The sequence below is a fragment of the Crocodylus porosus genome, unplaced genomic scaffold (assembly GCF_001723895.1).
Source record: "Crocodylus porosus isolate Cpor-Errol unplaced genomic scaffold, CroPor_comp1, whole genome shotgun sequence".
Classification (NCBI taxonomy): Eukaryota; Metazoa; Chordata; order Crocodylia; family Crocodylidae; genus Crocodylus; species Crocodylus porosus.
Genome location: NW_017728931.1, coordinates 20,500,197 through 20,524,463, shown reverse-complemented (window position 1 = coordinate 20,524,463; position 24,267 = coordinate 20,500,197). Strand labels below are relative to the sequence as shown.

General features: G+C 42.4%; 1 protein-coding gene across 4 annotated transcripts in view; it reads right to left on the bottom strand.

Annotated features, from left to right (window-relative positions):
* The window catches only part of KIAA1644 (KIAA1644 ortholog), a 179,332-nt gene that overhangs the window by 71,077 nt on the left and 83,988 nt on the right, over nucleotides 1–24,267 (bottom strand). For all 4 annotated transcript variants that reach the window (XM_019544315.1, XM_019544317.1, XM_019544316.1 and 1 more), the window contains exons 2-3: nucleotides 23,103–23,202; nucleotides 16,002–16,215 (exon numbers count right to left, since the gene is read on the bottom strand). In XM_019544315.1, coding sequence (XP_019399860.1) covers nucleotides 16,002–16,215; nucleotides 23,103–23,169 — 281 coding nt within the window. In that variant the 5' untranslated portion in view covers nucleotides 23,170–23,202. The remainder of the gene's footprint in view (nucleotides 1–16,001; nucleotides 16,216–23,102; nucleotides 23,203–24,267) is intronic.

Here is a 24,267-nt window from a genome sequence, read left to right as displayed (position 1 = left end):
GCACCTTGCCGGGGTCATCTGACCCCGGTGCTCTTTCCTGCCAAGGCAGGGGGTCAGACTAGATGATCTACCTAGGTCCCTTCTGACTCTAGCTACTATGAAACTATGAAACTATAAAGGGATCAGGACAACAGCAGTGGGTAACCAGAGGACAAGGCTAAAACTATCTTAAGTGTGAGTTTTGGTTAGGCAAAGGTGTATATAAATCACATGCAGAATGGTTTAGACATGGGTCTCCAACATGTTCACTCTAGGGAACTAATTTTGTTTGTCCATAACCCTTGTCAAAAAATCATATTTTCCAGTGGAAATTTTACATGCATGTCTGTAACAGGGTTCTCATTGAGACCCTGTTATTAAGGAAAAGGGGGGCAGCTGGAAATAATTACACCATGAAGAGGGTGGGCCCCTGGCCCTAAGAAGCCAATGGTGGCCAAACCCCAGAGGATAAAAAGGAGAGGAAGAAGAGGAAAGGAGCCTTCGGGCACCCGAGAGAGAGAGAAAGGAGGAGCTGCGAGAGAGATCCCCCCAGACAGAAGGATCTGGGAAGAGAGACCCTGGTGCAGGACCAGAGGGATCTCAGAACCCAGACTTCACCTTATCTTACCTTGACTCCACTGGAGCAGCGGTGAGTGCAGGGAGAAGCGGGGCCGTGCTGCAGGCTGGAGCCACAGCTGGCATTAAGGATCGGGGACGACACATTGAGCCAGAGGGGCAGCAGGAGGTATTACTCCCACCCAGACCCCTGAAGAGTATGGGTGACTCCAGGACCCCGAGAGAAAAGCGATACTGAGAGCTGAGCAAGCAAGTCCCAACCGTGGGAGAGCCGCAGAGCCTGCATGCTGAAGTCACATGACAAAAGACGACAAGCAGCGTTTGTAACAAGCCGCTAATTGGTCAATTAGTGGCAGGAATTGAACAAAAAGAAACCTTTCTTTTTTTTCCCCTTTTTGCTTTCTTTCAGTTACGGGGGGGGTGCGGGCTAGGACTCAGGCAAGACAGAGAAGCCCAGGGACTCCCTTCGCTGGGCAGGGGTTGAAGAAGAGACCCTGTGGACCTTGATTCTTCAATGCCGACACAAGAAAGTAGGCACACTACCACATTTACTGTCCCAAGTAAGGGGCCAGAGATCCTCTGCTGAGCACAGAGAGTGACCCAGCTGGAATTCAGGATTAACCCTTCGGACTGTGATTCACCCCCCGCTTAAAGGGGAATTTCCTGTTAAACTTGCAAACCACTGAATAAAAGCCAAAAGGAGAAAACCAAGTTATTCCAGCGTGGTGCTTCCTGTGGATACTTCCTCTGGTAACAATCACTTCCTCCCTATTTTATTTCTTTAAGATCCAAGTTGTGGCAGGCAGGAAACCCGAGGCTAGAGGGGGTACTCCATGGACATGGTGACAATGTCCTTTGTCCATATAACTGTTTTTAAGACATTTACAGTGCTGTTGACACAGCTTCAAATGTATTTGTGAGGAAGTGCATTACCCCTACAAGTGATACATTCAAGCCTGTAACCAAAACAGCCCTAGCACATCAAAGAAGGCTCTCTGGTTTTTCCCAGGGCTGGGCAACATGTATAGGAAAAAGAAGCCAAGCAAGAGACAGTGGGCCAGAAGCTACAGGCAGCCAGCACTCTCTTTTACTTCCTTGGTACCATATGGAAACATTCCAAGAAAAGGGGAACATAAAAAAAGTTCGTTTTAAGAAGGCCTTCAGAAAGAAATGGTGCCAAGAAAATCCATAAAACCTGAATCTCAGCCTCACTTCAGCAAAAAAAGCCTTGGAAGTCTGGTGTGGCTTGACACCCAGAACTCAAGAGGGTGACTATTCCTGCAGCAGCCTGGAATAAGGCTGCTAAATACTGAATGACCACATTTCCATTTTCTCTCAAGCAAACATTCATTCACATAGTTGGTAATTGCAAGATGCCTGCATACTTGGGGATGGGAGTGTAATTTTGACACATCATCTTCATCATCATCATCATTATCAATTTTGTTGTACTGCTCTGAAGGGCTGAAAATGATTGGAAAAGGGTTCAGTAGGTCATATGAGAAATCTCAGGATTCTTGCAGGATCTCAGAGAATAAATAAAGCTTTCCATAAACTGACAGAAAAGAGTTGATCCCATGTTCAGCACAACTGGGGAAGCTGAACTAGAGCTTTATGGACATATTTGGTGCCTTAGCCTGTTTCCTACATTCAGCTGGGATAAAATATTTTTCACATCAAGTGGTTCTGTAAGCTATAGCTTGCATGGATTATAGCCGAGTAATTTAAAGTAGATGTCAATAAAGGGTCACATATGTGTGTTTCAAAACAAGTTCACCATTTTAACAGTTGGATTAATGAATAGTAGCACAACTACGGTGGGATGAGTGGGATACCAGCCCCAGACACCAATTTAGAGAAGGTACCAGAATAGTGACCTTCAGGGAGCCCACATGACACCAGCAGGAGCAAGTGTGAGGGGAGCCTGCACTATGGCAGCAGCAGCTTTGAACATCTCCCTTTCCTGCCTCTGCTGAGGTTGCTGAAAATGCTAGTTACACCTCTGTTAATGAATAATGCAAAGATTTTCTTTAAGGACCAAAGTCAAAGTCCACTGAACAGAAAGGGAATCTTTCCATCAGCTTCAGTAGGTTTTGGATCTGGCCCCAAGACTACACTGTATTACATCTTATACTGTAAGCAGCAGAAGTGTTAATTGGCTTAATGGAACAGTTATACCTGAAGGTGAAAAAAAATCTCTGCCTGTCCTTCACCTGCTGTGACTTGCCACTACAGGATTGGTGAGTAAGGGCAAGACTAAAGAAGCTAAGAGCAGGACCAGTTAACTGGTTGAGCTCTGAGGAGCCCGATCCTTTTTTTCTATGGAGCCCACTCCCTGTGCCACCCCTTCCTGGGCTGCTGCCTGGCTGGGTGCCACCTGATCTCCAAAAATGATTGGACCCCTTGGAGCTTACTTGGCAGCTAGATGACTGGCAGTGGTGTGGTGGGGATAAGCTCCAGGGGAAAAAAATGAATTGGTCGCTTAGGACCCAGACACATGCCTCAGTGGCCCATCCCTGCATCCCCTCCCCTCTACCACAGGCTCACTGCTTCTGCTGGGCAGAGTCAATGCTGCAGCCCTGGAGCTTACTTGTTCTGCTCAGGCCCAGTGGTCTGGGAGCGTGCCTGGGGCAGGGGAGTGTGGGGAACAGGGACAGAACTTCTTGCCCCCCACTGGGGCAACCCCAGCACTGAGTCCCATCCTCCATTCCCAGAGCTGCCCAGCTGCTATGGTAAGTTCAGGCGCTGCAACTGTGGCCGCTGTTAGGTGAGCCAGGTAAGGAGAGCTGACAGTCAGACCCTGAACAGCCCAGTGGAACCAGCTTTGGGGTGCCATGTTGCAGCTGCTAAGCTCCATTCTGCTTCAGCTGTCCATTTTGGAACCAAGAGTTCTAGTTTTTTGTGTCTTTTTGTCTCAGACCAACACGGCTACCAAGTACATCCCTGAAACATGGAAGATGCTGAACTTTAGCTGATTTTGGATTTTAAACTTAATTGCAGAACAACAAGGAAGTTTTTTTTTTTATCTCCCTGCCTGCCATCTGACACCTCCAGGGAAGGAATTCTACCTGATCAACGCATCAAAGAGCTACTCAACACAGCTCACAAAGACACTCTCATGGACCCAGAGGGACAGACTTCCATCTTCAGCTCCCTCTGTGTAAAAATTGTGTTTATTTCCTATCTATGGGGACTTCTTACCATCTTGTACCATCTACACTTTTCCCAGAGCCTGATGAAGAGACTTTGATCCTGAAAGCTTGCAGAAAAGGACAATTTTCTTTCCATTTTCCAGTTGGTCTAATAAAAAGTATCATTTTGGAACCAAGAGTTTTACTTTTTTGTATGTCTTTTTGTCTCAGACCAACACAGCTACCAAGTATACCCCTTAAACCACTTATAGGTGTTAATCTGCAGCCAATCCGGGGGTTAAGAGCTCCAGAAATTGCCTAAAATTATCATGTAACAAGGCCCAAAAAAGACTTCAACGTTCAAGGTTCTCAAGTTGAGCAAAAAATTAATCCATGGACAATGAAACAAAAAATATGGCCCTTTCCTTTTTGATGTTCATCTTAATTTAATTGAAGAGCATGCACCTAATATTCAATTGAAAATTTTGTAAAAAACTGTAACCTTGCTAACTAAATTTACACTTAACTTTCTTGGCTGCTTTGAAAATCCCATCCTAAACCTACTTCTCCAACAAAGATTACTTTTAAGTTATTTTTATTGACATTTCTTTTCTTTATTGTCCTTAGGGTACAGTCTGTTTGGGGAATCAGGCAGAGCTCAAACAGCTTAGTCTTTAAATATACACAGATTGGGGGGTGGGGGGAGGGAGGGGACCTTTCATAAGATGTCTGTCTAAATCCAAAGCTTGCAAGGAACCTGGATGCATAATTCATCAAAGCTAAGCTGCTTAATTCAAAATCTCAGACACAAAAGAAAAAAGAAGCCTCATCTTTTCAGGTATTTTGATGGCCCCCTATCAAGATAGTGTATGAATACCTCATATCCTTTATGATCTGTTTCTCAGTAAGATAGAGAATAGTATTATTGTTATTTTACTGGTGGACAAGCCCCGCCCCCAAAAGACCAAGAACCAAAGGGCTGGGTGGGGCTAGCCTCCACCCTTTGCATGGAGCGGGGTGGGGTGAAGAGCCTCCCAGACCTGACTGAAATCTGCATTCTGCAGCTCTGGCAAGACTTTGGGGGTGAAGCCTCTGAAGTGAATAAAAGGAGCTGTGTTCCCAGCACATGGAGAGATGTGTTGGGGGGAAGGAGAAGAAGGAAGAAGAGGCGGAGAAGAGCTGGGAAGAGCTGCCCAGTGAGTGGACCCAGCACCCTGAAGACTTCCTCACCAGGACCGATGCTTCAGTGCGTAGTACAGCGCAGCACAGTATATGAAGCTCAGACCCTGGGAGCCACTTGAGGCAGCTTGGGTCTGCAACCATTGGCAAGTGACCAGGGTATGGTGCAGAGATTGCTGCAAGAAGGATCTGGAAGTGGATCTCAACTTGGCAAGCTGTTTTCAGACAGCTTGAGTCCGCATTCCCTGGCACACAGCCAGGTAGTTGACACAGGCAGTGTCAGCCCCCAGGGGCCCAAGAGCTGATCGAGACCCGGTGCTGCACACGGCAGCCTGGACCTCCAACCTTTGGCAGAAGGACAAGCCCTGCAGTGCATGTAACGGTGTATGGAGCCATGAGGCTGCTACAGAGTGGGAGAGAGCCTGGACAGTGGAGGGCCACCCCTGCCTTGAGGAGGCCCCCAAACTGGGACAGTCAGAGGTAGCTCCAGCCTTGCCAGGAGTTGTGAGTTGTTGGGAAAAGGGGGTTTCCCCCAGGGGAGGGAACCCTTGGGAGGGAACCAACAAAGGCCCCTGCAGGGTAAGAGGTGTCTGACAGTCCACAAGAGATAGGAAGGCCTAGGCATTGTTCCTCTTCCCAGCAAGGCACACCAGTGCTCAAAGTTGAAAGGGGGAGCTCAGGTATACCCACACCACTGGCACCTCTAAGGGGGTGAGAACACCTTATATGTTGTTATATGTTGGGTTATTATGATCAAACTCTCCATGATGCATAAGAGTCTAACCTTTACCTATTGATTCCAGGTAAATGTCCTTCATAAATAGTCAATAGTTACCTATTGTTAGCTTGTGTTTGAATATTGTTGTTCCTACCTGTGCTTACCTGTTCCAGGACCCAATTACTCACCTGTGCTGAGTGTTGATTGTTTGCCTTTACCTTCATTTTCCTGTTCTAGGACTGGTCACTTACCTGTGGGGACTCGATAGCCACTGGTGGTGGTACCATTTCCTGGCCATTGTTTGTTGAATGTGGTTGTAAAATCATATTGTAAATATTTACTATTCATTTAAGGGTCTCATCTATATTTATGTGCATATATTAATAAACTTGTACACAGTTACATATCCTGGCCTGGCCGTATGGAGAATTAGAGGGAACTGATCCAGAGGCAACCAGATCCCTATCACAGCAAAACTGCCTGACCACCTATCCCTTCCATTTGAGGATGGGGCACACATCAGTGCACCCCCACCCCTCACTGCCAGTGGCTACCTTGCTTTGGAGGCATCTAAAAGTCCATAACTGACATAAACATTCTCAAAATGTCCAGGGTTCTGCTTTTTTCACATAGCAAGGACTGCCCTGTGCTTCCCTGAGCAGTTCAGCATCTACCTACTGTGTGTGCCCCAGCGTAATCCAGAAATTAGGCAGAGCAGGATTTAGGTAGGTAGGTTTTGCTCATGGGCATGCTTAACACACAACAGCATCAGGTCCCTAACAAAAATCCATTGTAGCTACTCTCATCTTAAAATGAGGGGGGCTGGTAATGCCTGTCAGGATCCCTAAAAAAAATTTTGAGGTGTTTGTGAGGTGTCATGCATGTTTTCTTGAGTCTGACTGATGGCCTGTGTGGTCTCGACAGCTAGGAGGCATTAAGATGCACTCAGCCATATAATCCATGTTTCTATGAACTGTAGTACACGATATTAAATCCATTTCTGATATGTTATGGTAAAGCTAGGATTGCATAATATAAAATGATTCCCAAGTGTCATTGCTTAAACACTGAGTTTCTTTCACACCTGGAATAGGCTGAAAGCCTAAAGAGCTGAAAAGAAGTAATCACTGAGAACTAGCATCTGACAGGTGTTTGTTTACTCAAACAGGCTCTGAAGACTTGATTAAGGCACTTGAGACAGGGCCTTCCAGACAGTGATGAATTTATATTTTAAGAGACTCATAAGACCTGGCTATTCAGCGTATTCAGGGAAAGATATTTCTCACTGGGGATATTACATGAGAAAAAAATATTTTTGGGATATACCTGAAAGAACGCAATACCAATATTCTCCTGGTCATAATTAGTTTAGGAAAGACTTTGTAGGGGTTGGAAGTTACATACATGGTGTGAGCTCTTCAAGAATCCAATGGGTGATGTATATGATTCAGATTCAGCAAGAAGGGAGTACACTCCCACTCACCCTAGATAATAACTTGGTGGATGGAACACTCTTCTGGGACATGTGGGCTTGAACTCCTCAGCCTAAGGAGAACCCAGAACTCAGATCTCCAGCTTTCTAGGTGATTACTATAGTGACTAGTCTATCATGTAGAAAATGTGCATCACCATACCTAGCTGTATTATGAATGGAAAAGTGGAAAACAGTGCAAGAACTCAGGATCCTGAATGTATGAATTTTCCAGTTGACAGTCCTGACTTGGGTATCTCAGATTTAGAAAGGGGTGGGAGTTTAGACAGTCTTCTGTACCTAGTGTCTTCTGCTGCTTACCTCTAAGCCAGCTCCCTGCTCAACATACCAGATTTTTGGATCACCTTTCTGAGAGATCTAATTTTCCTCCCACCTTGTATGAGGAACCTAACTCTGGGTTGTGTATTCTAGTTTGTGAGCCAGATATCTAAAAGGGAAGGTGTTCCAGTACCTACCTGGTAGATGCCTAAGTCCTTCATTGGTTCTAACCTCATGTGACCTGTCCTTGAAATTGCACAGGAAGCTTTTGAACTCAGGCCCATTCTAGTGTCTAATCTGTAACATTATCCTACCTCATATTAAAATAAAAGAAACCATGAACAGACATCCCTAAACTTGTGATTAAAGAGTTTTTCTTTGTAATTAAGTGAACTGCATTTGCTATATCTATAATGATAAACAACAAATGAAATCAACCTCTAGGTGCTTAAAATATGCATGCATCTAAGTATTTTCTTTTTCATTTTGTACTTAAAATTAGAAGGGATCATTTATAATAAAGTACAAATTCTGAGCAAGTATATTTACTTACTTCACTATAGTACTGAAATCACTAGGGTTATTCATGAAGTAAATAACCACTCAAAAAGCTAGGAAGCATTTAAACAACAGGGTCTGAGGGAGCTAAGGGAGTCAAAATTTAGTTATAATGCCTCAAAAATCAAGAGAGAAAGATGAGCTGAGTCAAAATGATTCCATCACCCCTTTCACTGAACCTCTGGAAGCCACTTTGTGCAAAAAATCCCTTCAGTCAGGATTGCAAGTGTTAGGAGGGAGTAACATTACTCGGAATGCTAACAAAGCTATAGAAATGCATATGAAATCAAAGGTCCATGTTTTTTACTGGATATAAATTGAAATGGATCCATTGGCCTCACTGCCACCATTTTGGGCCAGAATTTGTCCCTTAGGGCATTTTTATATGAGCTGTGAAGGCAGGGGCAGAGGCCCAAGACCTGATCTAATTAAAGTGCCACTGTCTCATTTATCAGCGTCTCTGCACTTCAAAATGGCATCGGGGGTGTTTGAACTAAAACTCATTTGACAAGCTTTAGTTAAAGTGCCCCTACTGCCATTTTGAAGTGAGGGAGTGCTGATACATGAGACATGAGAAGATGCTGGAGCACAGTACTTACTTGATTAACTGAGTCTGTTCTGATGCCCTGTGTGTAACAGAGCATCAGAGCAGCCCTACAGCATGTGTCTACAGGCACCTTTGATGTTTTAAGTTCTACTTTTTCCTCTTATAGCTTTCTGTATAATAGGAAATGGCATAACTAGTGAATGGAGAACCCTGATGGTGTTCCACTGGACAAACATAAATTCTGCTTAGCATGGCACATTTAATTAGTGCCATGAGTGAAAAATCCCTAGTTTTCTGAGCACTGATTCTTTTACTAGCAAAGCTGATGAACAAATATTAGAGGAAAAAGAAATAAAGAACAAACAAAAATAATATCTACCAAGTAATTTTTTTCAATGTAATGTACCTTACTTTTTTCAGACTTCAACAAAGGAAATTTTCTCCAATTTGGCTTAATAACTCATCTATAGAGTTTCTCAATTATGAGATTCTCCAGGACATATTAACTCATGCAGACATAGATCTTGATCAGGTAGACAAAGATTGCTAGACAGTCACATTTGGTGCAAATCAGTTAGTTAACTTCAGTAGAGGATCTGCTGCAAAGACAGTATTTCCAAAATACACAAACTATTTAGTTGATGGAAGCCAATCATTCATACATCTCACATTTACTTTCTTAGGAATTCATATGAATAAATACTATCTCTTCCACGTCTCTGCAGTATATAACTACAATTTCTATTTAATTAACCACAATGACCATGATCAAGTTGGTAAAGGATCTCAAGGATAAGCTAGTCCAGGGCTGTTCAGATCTGGTGAGGCTGTAGACCCCAGATAACACCAGCATGTGTAGGGGTGGGCCCCTAGAACCCCATCACTGCATGGGCTGCTCCAGCAGCATGAAGACCCCCATCTCAGCTATGCAGGCTACATTTGCAGGACATGGACCACTTCTCCCCTGCCCCAGCCTTTCCCCCTTGCACAGCAGTGGGAGAGGTGGCTGCCCAGGCCCATGCCCTATCTATTAACTGCTTGCAGACCCCATGTAGACTGTGGGTGACATTCTGGCCCTTTGTGGGCCACATGTGGCCACATTGGGCACATTGGGCAGCCCCAATCTAGTCCAACCCCCTGCACAGAAAAATGATGTCCTGTTCCTAAGCCATACCAAACATACATACTTTCTGAAAACCACAACTTCCCTAGGCACATTTCCAGACCCATTTCATTGTCACTTCCAGTAACTTCATTGGTGTCAAAGGTCATGTGACATCACTTCCTGATGTGATACCACTTCCTGTGAGGTCTTTGAATATGGCTCACTGGTCCACTGGTTGAAAAAAAGTTTGTGATCCGGCCCCACATTCAAAAAGGTTGGACACCCCTGCCCTACATCAATCATTCTCCACAGCTACTGAGGACACAGATTCATAGATGCTAGGTTGGAAGGGACCTCAACAGATCATCGAGTTCAACTCCCTGCCAGTGGCAGGAAAGAGTGCTGGGGTCAGATGACCCCAGCCAGATGCCTATCCAGCCTTCTCTTAAAGACCCCCAAGGTAGGGGAGAGCTCTACCACCCTCGGAAGCCTATTCCAAATTCTGGCAACCCTCACCATGAAGAAGTTCTTCCTGATGTCCAGCCAAAATCTGATCTCTGTCAGTTTGTGACCATTGTTTCTTGTTACCCCAAGAGGTGCCCTGGTGAACAGAGGATCTCCGGTTTCTTACTGCGCCCTGCTAATGAATTTGTAGGCAGCCACAAGAACACCTCTCAGCTTTCTCTTGCAGAGGTTGAAGAGACCAAGGTCCCTTAGTTTCTCCTCATAGGGCGTGGTCAGCAAACCTTTAACCATACACATGGCCCTCCTCTGGACCCTCTCGAGGTTATCTACATCCTTCTTAATGTATGGTGCCCAAAACCCGACACAGTACTCCAACTGCAGTCTGGCCAATGTTGCATAGAGGGGAAGTATCACCTCCTTGGTTCTGTTTGTCATGCATCTGCTAATGCATGATAAGGTGCGGTTAGCTTTGTTGATGATTTCGTCACACTGATGACTTGTGTTCATCTGGGAGTCCACTATGACTCTGAGATCTCTTTCCACTTCTGTGCTGCTGAGAGGGTCACTCCCCAGGCAGTAAGTGTGTTGGATATTTTTACACCCTCGGTGCAGCACTCTGCATTTGTCCTTGTTCAACTGCATCCTATTGTGTTCTGCCCACTTTTTCAATCTGTCCAGGTCCACCTACAATTGTTTCCTACCCTCCAGTGTGTTCACTTCATCTCACAATTTAGTATCATCCATAAACTTGGATAGAGTACACTTCACACTCACATCCAAGTCGCTGATGAAGACATTGAAGAGTACAGGTCCAAGGACCGAGCCTTACGGGACCCCACTGCCCACATCCTTCTAGGTCAATACCGACCTGTCCACCAACACTCTCTGGGTGTGACCCCCAAGTCATTTTGCCACCCACTGGACTGTGCAATCATCTAAGTCTCAGCCTCTTAATTTATTTATGAGAATGGGATGAGATATCGTATTGAAGACTTTCCTAAAATCCAAGTAAACAACATCTACCTCTACTCCTGCATTTAAGTGTTTTTTGACCTGGTCATAAAAAGAAACCAGATTAGTCAGGCATGATCTACCTGCTATGAATCCATGCTGGTTGCTCTGCTGCATTATTTTTTGCGCTGGACTCACACAAATATAATCCTTAGTAATTTTTTCAAAGAGTTTTCCAAGGATAGAGGCGAGACTAACTGGCCTATAATTACTTGGATCCTCCTTCCTCCACTTCTTGAAAATAGGGACCACATTAGCCCTTTTCCGGTCCTCTAGCAGAATTCTGTGTTTTGGTAGTTGTACTGGTTGCACCTGTGGATCTATTTTTAACTTCAGTTTGCCTTCAAAGCATCCAGTGCCCTGGAATATGTCTCCATATCTTAACAGAATGTTAGGCAGTGTTCTTAACAGGGGGTCAAGAACTTAACAACCGTTCTTGCTCTTCTGTGACCTGGAGGATGTTGTTGTGTTGCAATGTAATTAAATGCATGGCTTGTGCTGCCCAGCTGTCCAGCAGTGGATGGGTGTCCGCCCTGTCAATCACTATAAATTCCAGGCAGTACTGTTTCTTGTTGCATGGATTTCTTATAGTCAGCCGGCACTTTCCCAGTGGCCTCATAGTTGTTCTGTTATACATTAACAGCACTTGGTGACATTTTTCCATTCTGATGCTGCTACTCAATAGATTCACAGGAAGGACACTGCAAGTGGCTCCACAATCCACCTGGAATCTCATAGGTTTTTGCTCTAGCATCATTCCTGCAAATATAGCCAAGTTGTTACCTGTTTTTTTCCTGTGATGTGTGTATCCTGTAAGTCTGTGAATCTGTCAAATTTACACTGAAAGATTCCTCCTGATCTGTAGTCTCCTGATCGCTCATCACTGCATGGACTGGGTTTTTTTTTTCTATTTTGGTGGCTATGACACTGACCCCTGAAATGACTCTGTTTTCCATATTTTTTGCACCCTTTTCTATAGGCTGGGCATTTGTCCTTCTGCCTTTCATGTAGCTTCCCACAGTACATGCACAGAATCATATTGTTGACGTTTGCAATTGGCCTGTCAGGTTCCTGCTTTCCAGAGTCCTTTAGGTTGAGCCTGTGAACCTGCTCTGTACATGTGGCTGTGAATATCATTTTGATCCTTTGTTAAAATAATTCTGCTGCTCTTGCAATTTTGTGACATTTTTCCAGGGTTAGATCTACCTCTCTTAGTAGTCTCTCCCTCAGGGCAGATTCCCAGGTACCATACACAATCCTGTCCCTGATTAGGGAGTCTTTTACATCTCCAAAGTTACATGAGGATGCCAGAGTTTTCAGTGCTGTGATATAGGCCTCTATTCCTTCCTCTTCCTCTTGGTTTTGGGTGAAAAACTGATCTCTCTCTACAGTCTCATTTTTCCTGGGGTCACAGTATGCATCAAACGCTTCTATTAATTGTTTTAGTGTCAGAGTTCCCTGTCATCAGTGTCACACTTACTTCACAGCCTTTTCCCCACACTAGATAGTAAAACAGCTTTACCTTCATTTTCTCTACTTTATCAGTCATGGTTAATTCTGTATGCAAACTGAATTCTTGCTTCCATTGTTTCCATGTCTGTGCCAGGCTCTTTGTGTTGAAATCCAGCTGTCCTGGGGGCTTCAGTCCCTCCATGCTTCTTGCAATCTGTTTTAATCACTGCTGGGGCCCAGGTCTCTCTCTTGTCTTGGGCTTCCTCACAGACTTTCTGCTGCCTCCATGTTTCATGTGACCCTGTATGGGTAATCAAGGAACAGCTCCCTACTTAATATAAACAGTGTCTTTATTAAAGTAGTTTCTTACAAAGCTGTTACAGGGCCTACTGTTCTCCCCCAGCCTCTCAAACTCTCTCGTTTTTCCTGTCTCCTCCCCCTTACTTCCTGTTCCTCCTTTGGACTTCTCCTTTCTGCTGCCGCTGGTTTTGCCTCCGAGATCCATACATATTGTTACACACACTAAGGGGTCAAGCTGCAGGAAAGAATGCTGCCATTTCACATTGGAAAGTCCATCCTCTCATATATTATTTCCATAGAAAGTGCTCATGGCTGGCAGGGGAGTTGCCAGAGAAACAGAGCTGGAGGATTACTCCTACAAACAGGATAGAGAAAGAGGAAATAAAGGATTAGTGAATGCTACTTAATCCTCTATCTGCACTGACAGTGGTTGGCCACAATGTTATTACTTGAGAGAGCCCTGCTGTGTGCACAAGCAGGAGGCTGCAAGACCCTGGCTGGAATTGTTCCAAGGGCCTTTAACTTCTATGCTTTGTCCTGACTATGCCTAACATGCCTAACACCTCCTAATGGTTCAGCAGCTTAAAAAGAAGGAAAGACTGGCTCAGCTGATACACTTCAAAAAGTCATGACCCTAGAATGTTTTTTTCTCTCAGGTTTCATGCCTTTACATACTCAGAATAATTTTTCCCCTGTGCAGAAGATCAGCAGAAAGTCTACACACCAGTGAGGTCCTTCTGCTAAGTCCAAAAAATTGAGCTTAACTGATCAACCATCATTTATAAAAGTGATGAGTTTCTCCCTGAAGGATTATAGGAGTAACACTTTCCCAGATACAGCTAAGTGATTATTTATCATCAGATGTATAATAAAATTAAAAGGATTTACCCAGTGCTCTGATATAGATAGAAAAATTAGAGAGCTCTAAAAGACCAGGCCACTCATTTTCCTCCCAATTCTTATTTTTCTTTCTAAGGAATGATATAACAGTTAAAACCCTAGTACAGGATGGCCTATCTATCCTAGGCAGGGAAATTGTATTTAAATTCTGGTACCAAAAGCCATTATTAAATTTGTTTTTTTTTAGCTACTGCATCTTAAACCTTCACACAGATAGGGCTGTACTTACTAAGTTGCAATCCAGAATTTACTAAGTCCAGAATTTACTAAATAATTTTAAATTTGATAACATTAAAAGGCAAACCAAGAATGAACACCACTCCACACTTTGCACATTTCTCTCTAAAGATAAATGTTAGGGTAACAAACAGTTTTTGTATAGCTACTTTGTGTAAAAGTCTAAGATTAAATTTGCTCTTGCATGCAAGAACTGCCCTATGCAGAGTTTTGTACTGGTATAATTGTGTCAGTGGTATATGTGTATGTTAGGGGTATGCTTTCTTTTTTTGTATAGATGTATCTTATGTCCTAATATGTAGACATAGTTAGACCATTTTAAAGTTGCCTTATACCAGTGTATTTTGTTTTCTCAATCCAGTGCAGGAAGAAGGAATACTAGTACAAAGCTCCTTTAATCAACATAACTGTCCACTCTTGGGGGATTGTATTGGTTTAACCAGTCTGGTATAGTTAAAGCAGAATACTTTGTATGTATAGACAAGACCCCAGCAGCAATCATTCAGCACATTTGTATGAATAAGCCATTAGAGAGATCATTAACTACCTCACTGGTTGTTTGGATTTTATGCTGCTCCCCCTGGCATCACGCTGAGTTAGAGTAGTCTAGGAATTCATCTAATTTATGTCAGTGGCAAGTAGTCCTGAAGAGACCTGCAACCCTGCTCCTGCTCTCATATAAGACAATGGCAAAACTCCTACTGAGTTTTGCCATTAGTTTTATCGATCCCTAACCCTAGTTGAAAATAGGTGATTTGAAACATCATCCTTTTCTTTACTCCCCCTTCCTTACCCTGATCCCAGACTGAGATAAGGTATAGGGAAGGTAGTTATTTCAGAACCTAGCTCTCTAGCTTTACATCAGGTTAAGAGTTCCTTCATGCCCCACAGAAATATGCAAATAACTAGTTAGAGTCAGAATGTCTCAGCAGTGCAAAGGAGCTAGTGCAGGCATAAGAATCTTGTCCATGAGGGACCAGATACTATTCCACCTGTTTCATACTTAAGTGGGCATAGGCTCCCAAGTATGATCATATTGCACCTTGTATGAGAACCTAAAAAACCATTAACAGACCTACTTTTGTAACATGCCACCACCACCACCTGGAGACTAGGTCAAAAACAAATGTCAAGGAAGAGGAGAACCCAACTAGATTTTACATTATTTTTTTTCAGGAACCAGAGCGGGATGGGATAGGATCATAGTTAGATACCTATTAGGTGAAATAGTATTTAGCCCATAGCGTTAATGATAATACCAGATCTCCTCACGATTTTTGCAGTTGAGTGTGCATGCATGTGTGTGTGTTCAACCCTTCCAATCCCCCCGTCCCCCCACCTATCTTGGATTTATCTCCAAAACAGGTCACTGAGTTGCTTTGGAATAAAAATAAATGTGCAAAAATGACCTCAGGTAACAAACAGAGAGATAAACAACACAGACATATAATCAAATGCTTTTCATTATTCAAGTTTGGTGATTGCAAGGCATTAATATGCAAAATGTGCAGAAATTCAAAATAACAATTATCCATGCAAAACATTTGGATTGGTATGGAAAATGTCCGCTTCCCTTTGTGTCACTTTCTGAGGTTTTTATTCATACTAATATATATTTAAACACAGATTTGACAATTTCTTTAGGAGGGAGAGTCAGTTTATTGCAGGGGCGGACAATTATTTTGGGAGGAGGGCCACTTACTGAGTTTTGCCAAGCCATTGATGGCCACATGATAGGCAGCCAGGGGCAGATAAATACTAATTTTCTAAATTTTTTAGGGGCCTCATGGGCCGGTTAGAATGTCCTGGCAAACCACTTCCAGCCCCCGGGCCACATTTTGCCCACCCCTGGTTTATTGTCTTATGGAATGTACATACATGCTTTTATATGTATGTTTATAATGAGCATCAAAGCAGAAGCAAAGGTAAAGCATACCCTTCCTAAGGAGTAACCTTGTAAGGAAAAGAGCTTCTAGCAATGCTTCTTTGTCTGAGTAATTATTCTAATTACTTCTACCATTAAGCATCTCTCAGACTATGTGATTAGACCGAGAATAATTTGGTAAAGAGTACTTTATAACTCGTTTACTTACTTATGCATATATCCATCTGCATTTCCTGTTAGGTTCATCTGCATAACAGTCTGAAATTCCGTCTCATTGCAGCAGTATTTAAATACTGTGTTGTTATGGTGACAGCAAAAGATGTAAGATTTATTGTCAGAAAGACGTGGGCAATGAAAACCAAAGTGGTAGCGACCTTTGTAGTCTGTATATGGCTCACAGACCCGAAAGTGAGCAGACAATGCTGTAAAACAAAGAGTGATATTGTCTTTGTGAGTCACTTGTGTCAGCTGCATATTATGTATATTTTATTTTTTCTTAGTTAAGCTTCAACAAATGTTCTTAGATTTCTGAAAAATAGTAATAATATATTTCACCAATTTCTACTTAAAGATAAATACAAATACTGAGTCTGAGGGGAAAAATCTTATATCTTATACTTCAATTTTTAGGAGTACTATGTTTCCATTCTTATTAAATTGAAAGAAGAAATGCTATCAATAACTACCACATGTTTGGAGGACACATAATACTAAAACATTTAGAAAATATCTTCAGCTCTGATGTTTAAAAATATGGGTACCAGCAAAGGCCTAGAAAAGTTAGTCCAAAAATTTACTTGGATGATTTTATTGTAAAGAAAAAGAATATATGCAAACTGGAATGAGAGTCAGGAGAAGATGCAAGATTAACAACAGCTGTTATTAATGTGTCAAAAATGTCTGCTCCACTATAAAGGTCATTCTTTGATGTGCACCAGTCTGCCAAAAATAATAATTAAAAGACATTGACATGCTAACAGACTAGAGCAACTGTGAATATACAAAGTTAGAAAAAAAGCTATGGAAAGGAAATGATTTATCAGAGCCTGTACGTTTCTTTTTATTACCTTCCCATGTAAAATATTTACTACCTCCTTTAAGACTTTTTTTCCATAACTATTTCACTCCAGCTTTGCCATTCACTTTTCTTGAAACAGTTAAATTGTCTCTGTCTATTCATTCAGATCATACACTACAGACTAACTGTTATATGAATACTAGCACATTATACAGCTTTTTAGGATAAAGAGATCTGTAGTTAACCTGTTTCTAATATGTATTTTTAAGATTTATTAAAGTTTGTGTTATGGTGGACTTAAAGTCCCCATCTGAGATTCCACACACAGTCTATGTCCTGATGACCTTACAGCCTAAAGAGACTATCAAAGTGGTGGAAGTGAAATAATTTTGTTCCGATTTTAAGCCAGTTTAGTTAACTGGTATAACTTGGGCTATAAACAGATGTAATTTCTGGGGTGAGATCAGCTGTGTTGGGCTACTAGCGCTTCAAGGGCCTGATCCTGTAGGCTGATGGCCCCCAAGTGCCACACACCATGGCAATTCTCCTGCTTGTAGAGGTGCATCTTAGCTCAGGGAATGGCAGCATGATATGTATGCTGCTGAAATCCCCTGTTCTTACCCACCTGCAAACACATGTCACCTATCCCACCTATACACTCATGTGTTTATAAATGATCTGGACTCTGGTGTCAGAAGCAGACTGGCTAAGTTTGCTGATGACACCAAACTAGGGGGAAGTGCAGCCTAGACGATAGGCTGGCAATCCAGGCTGACCTCAACAGGCTTACAATGTGGACAGATCAAAACCTGATGGCATTCAACACTGAGAAATGCAAGATGCTCCACCTTGGGAGAAAAAACTCACACCACACTTACAGGCTCAGCAGTGCTCCACTTGCTAGCACCACGACCAAAAGAGACCTGGGACCACAAGATGAACATGAGCCACCAATGCAATGCCACAGCTAGAAAAGCAAACAAAACTCTGGCTTGCATCTACCGATGCGTCTCAAGCAAGATCCAGGAAATCATCCTCCCACTTTACTCAGCCTTGGTGAGAAGATTGCTGGAATACTGTGTCCAGTTCTGGGCTCCACAATTCAGAAATGATACGGAGAAGCTTGAGAGAGTCCAGAGGAGAGCCTTGCAAATGATTAGAGGACAAGAGAGCAGGCCTTATGAAGAGAGGCTGAGAGACATGGGACTCTTCAGTCTGGAAAAGCATAGGCTCAGGAGTGACTTGTTTGCAGCCTATAAGTACGTAAGGGGTCTGCATCAGGAACTGGGAGAACAACTGTTCGTCAGAGCACCCCAAATAAAGACAAGGTTCAACCGTCACAAACTCATGGAAGGCCATTTTAGGCTGGACATAAGGAAAAACTTCTTTGCTGTCTGAGTCCCCAGGGCCTGGAAGGTGGTGCAAGCACCTACTCTGGATACTTTCAGAAAACACTTGGATGCCTATCTTGCTAGGATCATTTGAACTCTGTTGACTTCCTGCCCTTTGGGCAAGGGGCTGGACCTGATGATGTTGTGAGGTCTCTTTCAGCCATAATGTCTACGAAATCTATTAAATCTATGCCCCAGAAATTCCCCTGCAAGTGTAAAGTGGGAAACTGGACTTCCCTGCTCTGTGTCAGCAAGGGAATTCACAGGGTGTGTGCCTGCAAGCACAGAGTGGGAAAGCCCATAGCATAGCCTGCTCTGTCCCTGCAGACATAGGCCCTGGGTTGGGCTAATGCCTGAGGCTGATGTCATGCAGGATTTGGCCCCAGAAGTGCCTAGCTAGGGTGGATGGAGAGCTTGTGCTCTATTGCTGTAAGCAAGCAGATGTCAGCTGAAAAAAGGTGGTACAAATTTTGAGTACACATTGCTGTGATCACAATTTGGGGCATTTGTTATGCAACAAGGGACAAAGGATTAGTTTTGGGACCCAGAACTAAATTAGGAAACAACACTACTAAAAAATGTAAAAATTATGGAAATGCTAAATTAACCCTATAGTACACTACAGACCATAGATAGTCTATGGTGGAGCCAGAAATTTCTTGTGTCCTGCAGCTGAATCAAGTATCTTAACAAACATAACTCATTCCTTTCTGACAGGATACTCTTAGAATATGACTGAGTTGATGATGATTTCATACTCCAGAACGGAAGGTAACACATCTTTTTGGCATCAAGCTTTTGAAAGCATTACATGCTCTGAGAAGAAAATGATCTTGATTGTAGAATATGGTGTATCAATTCAAATGCTATGGAGTCTAGTTGGGGCTGTGCTCCAGCTAGATGGAGTGGGGACAGAGCCTGCTGACTCTGGAGCAAGGGTAAGTGCCAGAGGGGGAGTGCGGGGAGGGACAGAAGTAAAATAGGTTAGGAGATGGTGGGGGGGAAGAAGGCCAGCAGGGACACTGGGGAGGAAGGGGACAAGGCTATGAGGCAGAGGGTGAAAAAGTGGTGGGAAGCAGGCAGGGAGCAGCTGGTTGGGGCTGGGGCCTCAGCTGTTGCTTCACCCCCACACTCAACATGGTGGGGTGGGGGAAGGAGGGAAGCCCCTTGTCTTGGAATTGAGTGGGGAGAGGAAACCTTGTCTTGGAATCAAGTAAATACAGTATATACATGCCCAAATTATATCCAGAAATCCCATAGTTAAAGCAAATAATTGTATAAACAAATGTATACCTCTCTGTGTAAATACTCACTTCTATGCGTAATTGCTAAACTGTTTACCTGAAAATTTTAACGTCTGATATTTATTGCCCAGAATATATGTATTTTTATGTTTGTTGTTTGTAAATTTGCTAAAGACAAAGGCAAGAAATAGAAAATCCTTGTTAAAAACCAGGCACGTGGCTGGATCCTCAGCTTAATGCTTGGGTGTGCTCATGTATTCTGCCAAATTTTCTTCACACAGTTGTTCCAATTTCATTTTTTATACTGGCCTCTAACACACTACATTTCACTTCTAGTCTTGTCAAACAACCATACTAGTGCATTTCAAAATTAACAGGCATTGCAATTGTCCACTAAGGCCAGGTACAGACATTACACTTTTACCACTATAAGTGATCAGAACTAGTCTATACCCAGAACTGAACCGAAGTTTGGCATACAAAACCAGTTTATACGTGTAACAGAACAGAAGCTTGGCGCACAGACTGATTTAAAAATGGCAGAACGTGGTATAAGATTTGCCCCCTCACCAAAGGGCGAATGTGTGTTTGTTACCACCATTTACAGAACTACACCATTTACAGAAAATTGCATAACTTAGATCGCTTTTGCCTCAGGCTTTTTGAATGTCCGTACCTTGCTCAAAAGTCTGGATTTTCTTGTGGTTAAGACAGGAATATTGAACTCAGAAGTCTATACTAGGAGCTGGTCAGAAAAGTTAACTTCTGCAGAGAATTCTGATATTTTGAAATTTATTTTCACCTTGAATCAGGGAAAAAGTTGGAATATCAATTTTTTTTTGTTCAGAAAGTTTGAAACATGCCATTTAGATATTTTCACTCTAAAAATGTTTCCACATCATTAAATAACTCTTTACTAGCAGTGTTAGAAGCTTACAGATTTTAGACGCTTCAAGGATTAGGCAGCATCTCTGTAAGTGTATGCAAGATTTACATTTTGGAATTACATACCTAAAAAGGAAGTTGAGGTACTCAGCTCCCTTTTGAGGATCTATTTGAGGATCTGGTTTGAAGATCTCTGTCCTCTCATGAATATCCATACAAAACAATCTTTATTAATGTGATCACAAACTGTTTCTAAGATAATGCAAAATCATGACATTTTCTTTAGGAGATGCCATGGTCAAGATATCAAAATGCAGGCACAATGAGTGGAGTTAAGATTGGATATCTTGGAACTCTTGATTTTACCTTAACAAACTACTTCCTGTCCATGGAGTGTCAGGATACTGACAGGTCTCTCATCCCTCTGGTTTACCTGTGGCAAGCTAGGACGCTTTTAGTGTTTTGGAGCATATTCCTGGTAGTTCTTTGAAAGGGTTGTTTGTGCTGTTTTAAGAACAGGTTAGACAGACACTTGTATAGGATGATATAGAAAAGGATGATCCAGGCTTGAGCAGAAGCTTAGCTCAGATGACCTCCTGAGGTTCCCTCCAGCCCTTCTTTTCTATGTATGTATGATCCTAAGGCTCATTGAAAATAAGTGATTCTCAATCAGGGTTCTGTGACACTGTGGGGTGCCCTGGGATCTTTTTAAGGGTGCTACAGGGTCCCACACAATGTTAGCATTGCTAGCTGTTTGAATACGATTCACAAGGTAAGCCCAGAAATTTCAAATAGGAATCCATAGTGTTAAAAACATTTTGATCTGTTGTGGTTTTTCTGAGTTCTTTCCAACAAAAGAAATCCTCTATTGTTATTATTTAATAGGCAAAAATGAGTGAAAACTAAGAGCTAGCATTTTCCATGGGGTACCTTCAGTCTAAAGAGGTTGAGAATTACTGTTTTATGTTAACACTATTTCTTCACATTTCTTTAGATTACTTATTTTGCTCAGTGACAGTGTGTAACCCTAAGTAACACATTTTTGTTTCACTGCTACATTGCTAAAATAGGATAATAGTGGTCAGCCAACTTGGTAAAGTGTTTTAAGAAGTAGGAATGAAAAGCGTTGTAAAAGCTAGTTATTATTACTAGTTCTCAATGAAGATATTCTGTGTGTAAATTTAAGCCATTTTTGCTGTATTCCTGTATACAGAAGTGTGATTAACAGTATACCAAAAGAGGGAAAGGGTGGACCTTTACAAACTAAAAAAGGAAAAAAGAAGAAATGGTGCATAGGATTCTATTTGAATATCCTCTTGAAGACTGTAAATATGGAAAACTTCAGACAAACAGATGAGGATTTGGAAGGTCTGAGCCTGTGTAAGATACTGCTTATGATGGGAATAGTTTTGCAAACTTAACTGTACCAGAAGAAAGAGATGAAAGGCTAGACGGTGGTGGGCAACGTGATCCACACACACGTTCATATGCTCTTGCTTGTGAAAGTGAATATACTTGTCATATAACTAGGCTCAGCAGGATTCAATTTTAATTCTTTAATTCAGATCAAGGAAAAAGTATTTCCATCATTTACAGTCAAAATTTATAGAAAGGGACATAAAAATAGGTTGCTGCTGAAGTGTCCAGGTGTGGTCCAGCTGAGCAGTGGCTGGAGGCGGAGGTAGGCAGGTAGATGGGTGGGAAGGGGCAGGCAGAGCACTGTGATCTGCATGCATAGGAACCTGTGTTCCCTCCCCTGCCTCCCTAGTTCAGTGACTGCCTTGCAACTCAAGTGGAAGCCAGTGGCCAGAGCAAGCCACTGGCTGAAGGGGACAGATGCTTCTGCAGCAGCTGGACATTTCTTTGGTGGGGACTGGGAGGAGGGGCTGGGGGGCAACGGCCTCTATGGGACAAAGGAAAGTGGGTGCTGAGCTCATCAGTATTATGCAAAGTAGCAGGCATCAGGCTAACACCCAGCAGCACAACTTTCCCTGTGCATGCTGTGTGCTGGGCTGGAGGAGGAAGCAGGCATATTTGTGTGTACATGCCCCCACACCCCTAATTTCACACAATCCTAAAAATTTAACTAGATAAAAATCAAAATAAATGCTTAAAAATAACATGCCCCCAAATATTAGCCATTGAATTGTTAAAAAATAAAAATTGAATTCTGCCAAGCCTGCATGTAATCCTAGCTGCTGGGAGTATAGATGGATCATTCAATATAACAGTATGATTTGTACAGTAGTGAAGCCCCCACCCCTTCATTTTTTTTTCAAGGAGACCATAAACTATTCAGAGTCAAATGGCAAGCAAAATTGATCATTAAAGTTCTATGTGACAAATTTTGAGCCTATGTTGTTAGATTCCTGTTAGTTTAACTTTCCTAAACATAACAGTATTGCATTTTTATCTTATTTTCCAATCACCAATTACACAGTTCAAATTCTTACATATCACATTATCCTTGGTTTAATTCTTTTAGGGATACACTTGGTTATAATGTTATTACATGGAATTACTAACAAAACAAATTCTTCCCTTACTCAGTTCAAGTGTGTGTGGGTACACACACACACACACACACACACACACACACACACACTTTTGGTAGAAACATTACCTGCTGATCCAACCTACCTAACCGTTTTAGTCTTGGATCCAACAAAACAGCTAACCACATGCTTCCCTTACTCAGTTCAAGTGTGTGTGGGTACACACACACACACACACACACACACACACACACACACTTTTGGTAGAAACATTACCTGCTGATAAAAGTAATGAGAACACAACCATCAGCGCATTCAAGGACTGTTGACCACAACTTGTCATCGTTTTGTTTTCATTGATCCATTAGAGAATTACCTGTTTAACAAGATGCAATATTATGGTTAAGTGTAATTGAATATCACTTGTACCTGCTTACATCTTTACTGACAACACAGATTTTGTAAACAAAGGTGAAAGCTAATAAATTCAAAGAATGAATACAAAATTAATATATGCATTTTATATTCTAAAGCACTAAGGAGAGATGAACCAATAGAAGTTCATAGCTAACTATTCTTCTAGCTTTGTAATCTTAGATTATACCTCAGGACTTGAAATACTGTAGGCAAGAATGAACCATTTTATTGTGTCACAAGAACTAGGAAAGTTAACATGATTTAAAGTAATCCCTTTTCCCTTTCAAAAACTTATACATCACTCCAGGATGAGGTTGAGAGGATGCAGTGTTTCAGAAAGTGGGCTACAGAACAGCTGATGGACAAAATGTTTAAACAAACTTTTTGTTCCCTTCAAAATTTGTCAATTTGTCGAAACTGAAAAATGTCGTGAGATCATTTTAATAACATTCAACTGGAAACCAGCCAGGCTTACACTGAACCTTGTCTACTGCTGACTGGTTTCTTGCCAGCTCACCTACCCAGGTCCTTTGAAGTCCAGCCTGACAAGTGTGGAAAGAAAAAGACTACTTATATTTATGTCCAGGATAGGCCTGGTGGAGAGCAGCCCTATAATTAGAGAAGACAAAAGAAGTCTTGAACTTCATGTTGTTTTGGCTGTCCTCAGCCATACTGAGCATTCCCTGACTGTAGCTAAGATTCTGCCCTGTTGTGAATTTTGCCAGTGGCATCAATGGCCTATCTCTGGTATCACCAGTGCTGCAGTATTCCTTATCTTATTGCGAGTGGTAGTGATGGATGCTCAGAACCTGGTATGTTGAAAGTCATAGTTTCATAGTTTCTAGGGTCGGAAGAGACCTGAGTAGATCATCTAGTCTGACCCCCTGCCATGGCAGGAAAGAGTACTGGGGTCAAACGACCCCAGCAAGGTGTACATCTAACCTCCTCTTAAAGACCCCCAGGGTAGGAGCCAGCACCACTTCTCTTGGAAGTTGATTCCAGATCCTAGCTGCCCTGACCGTGA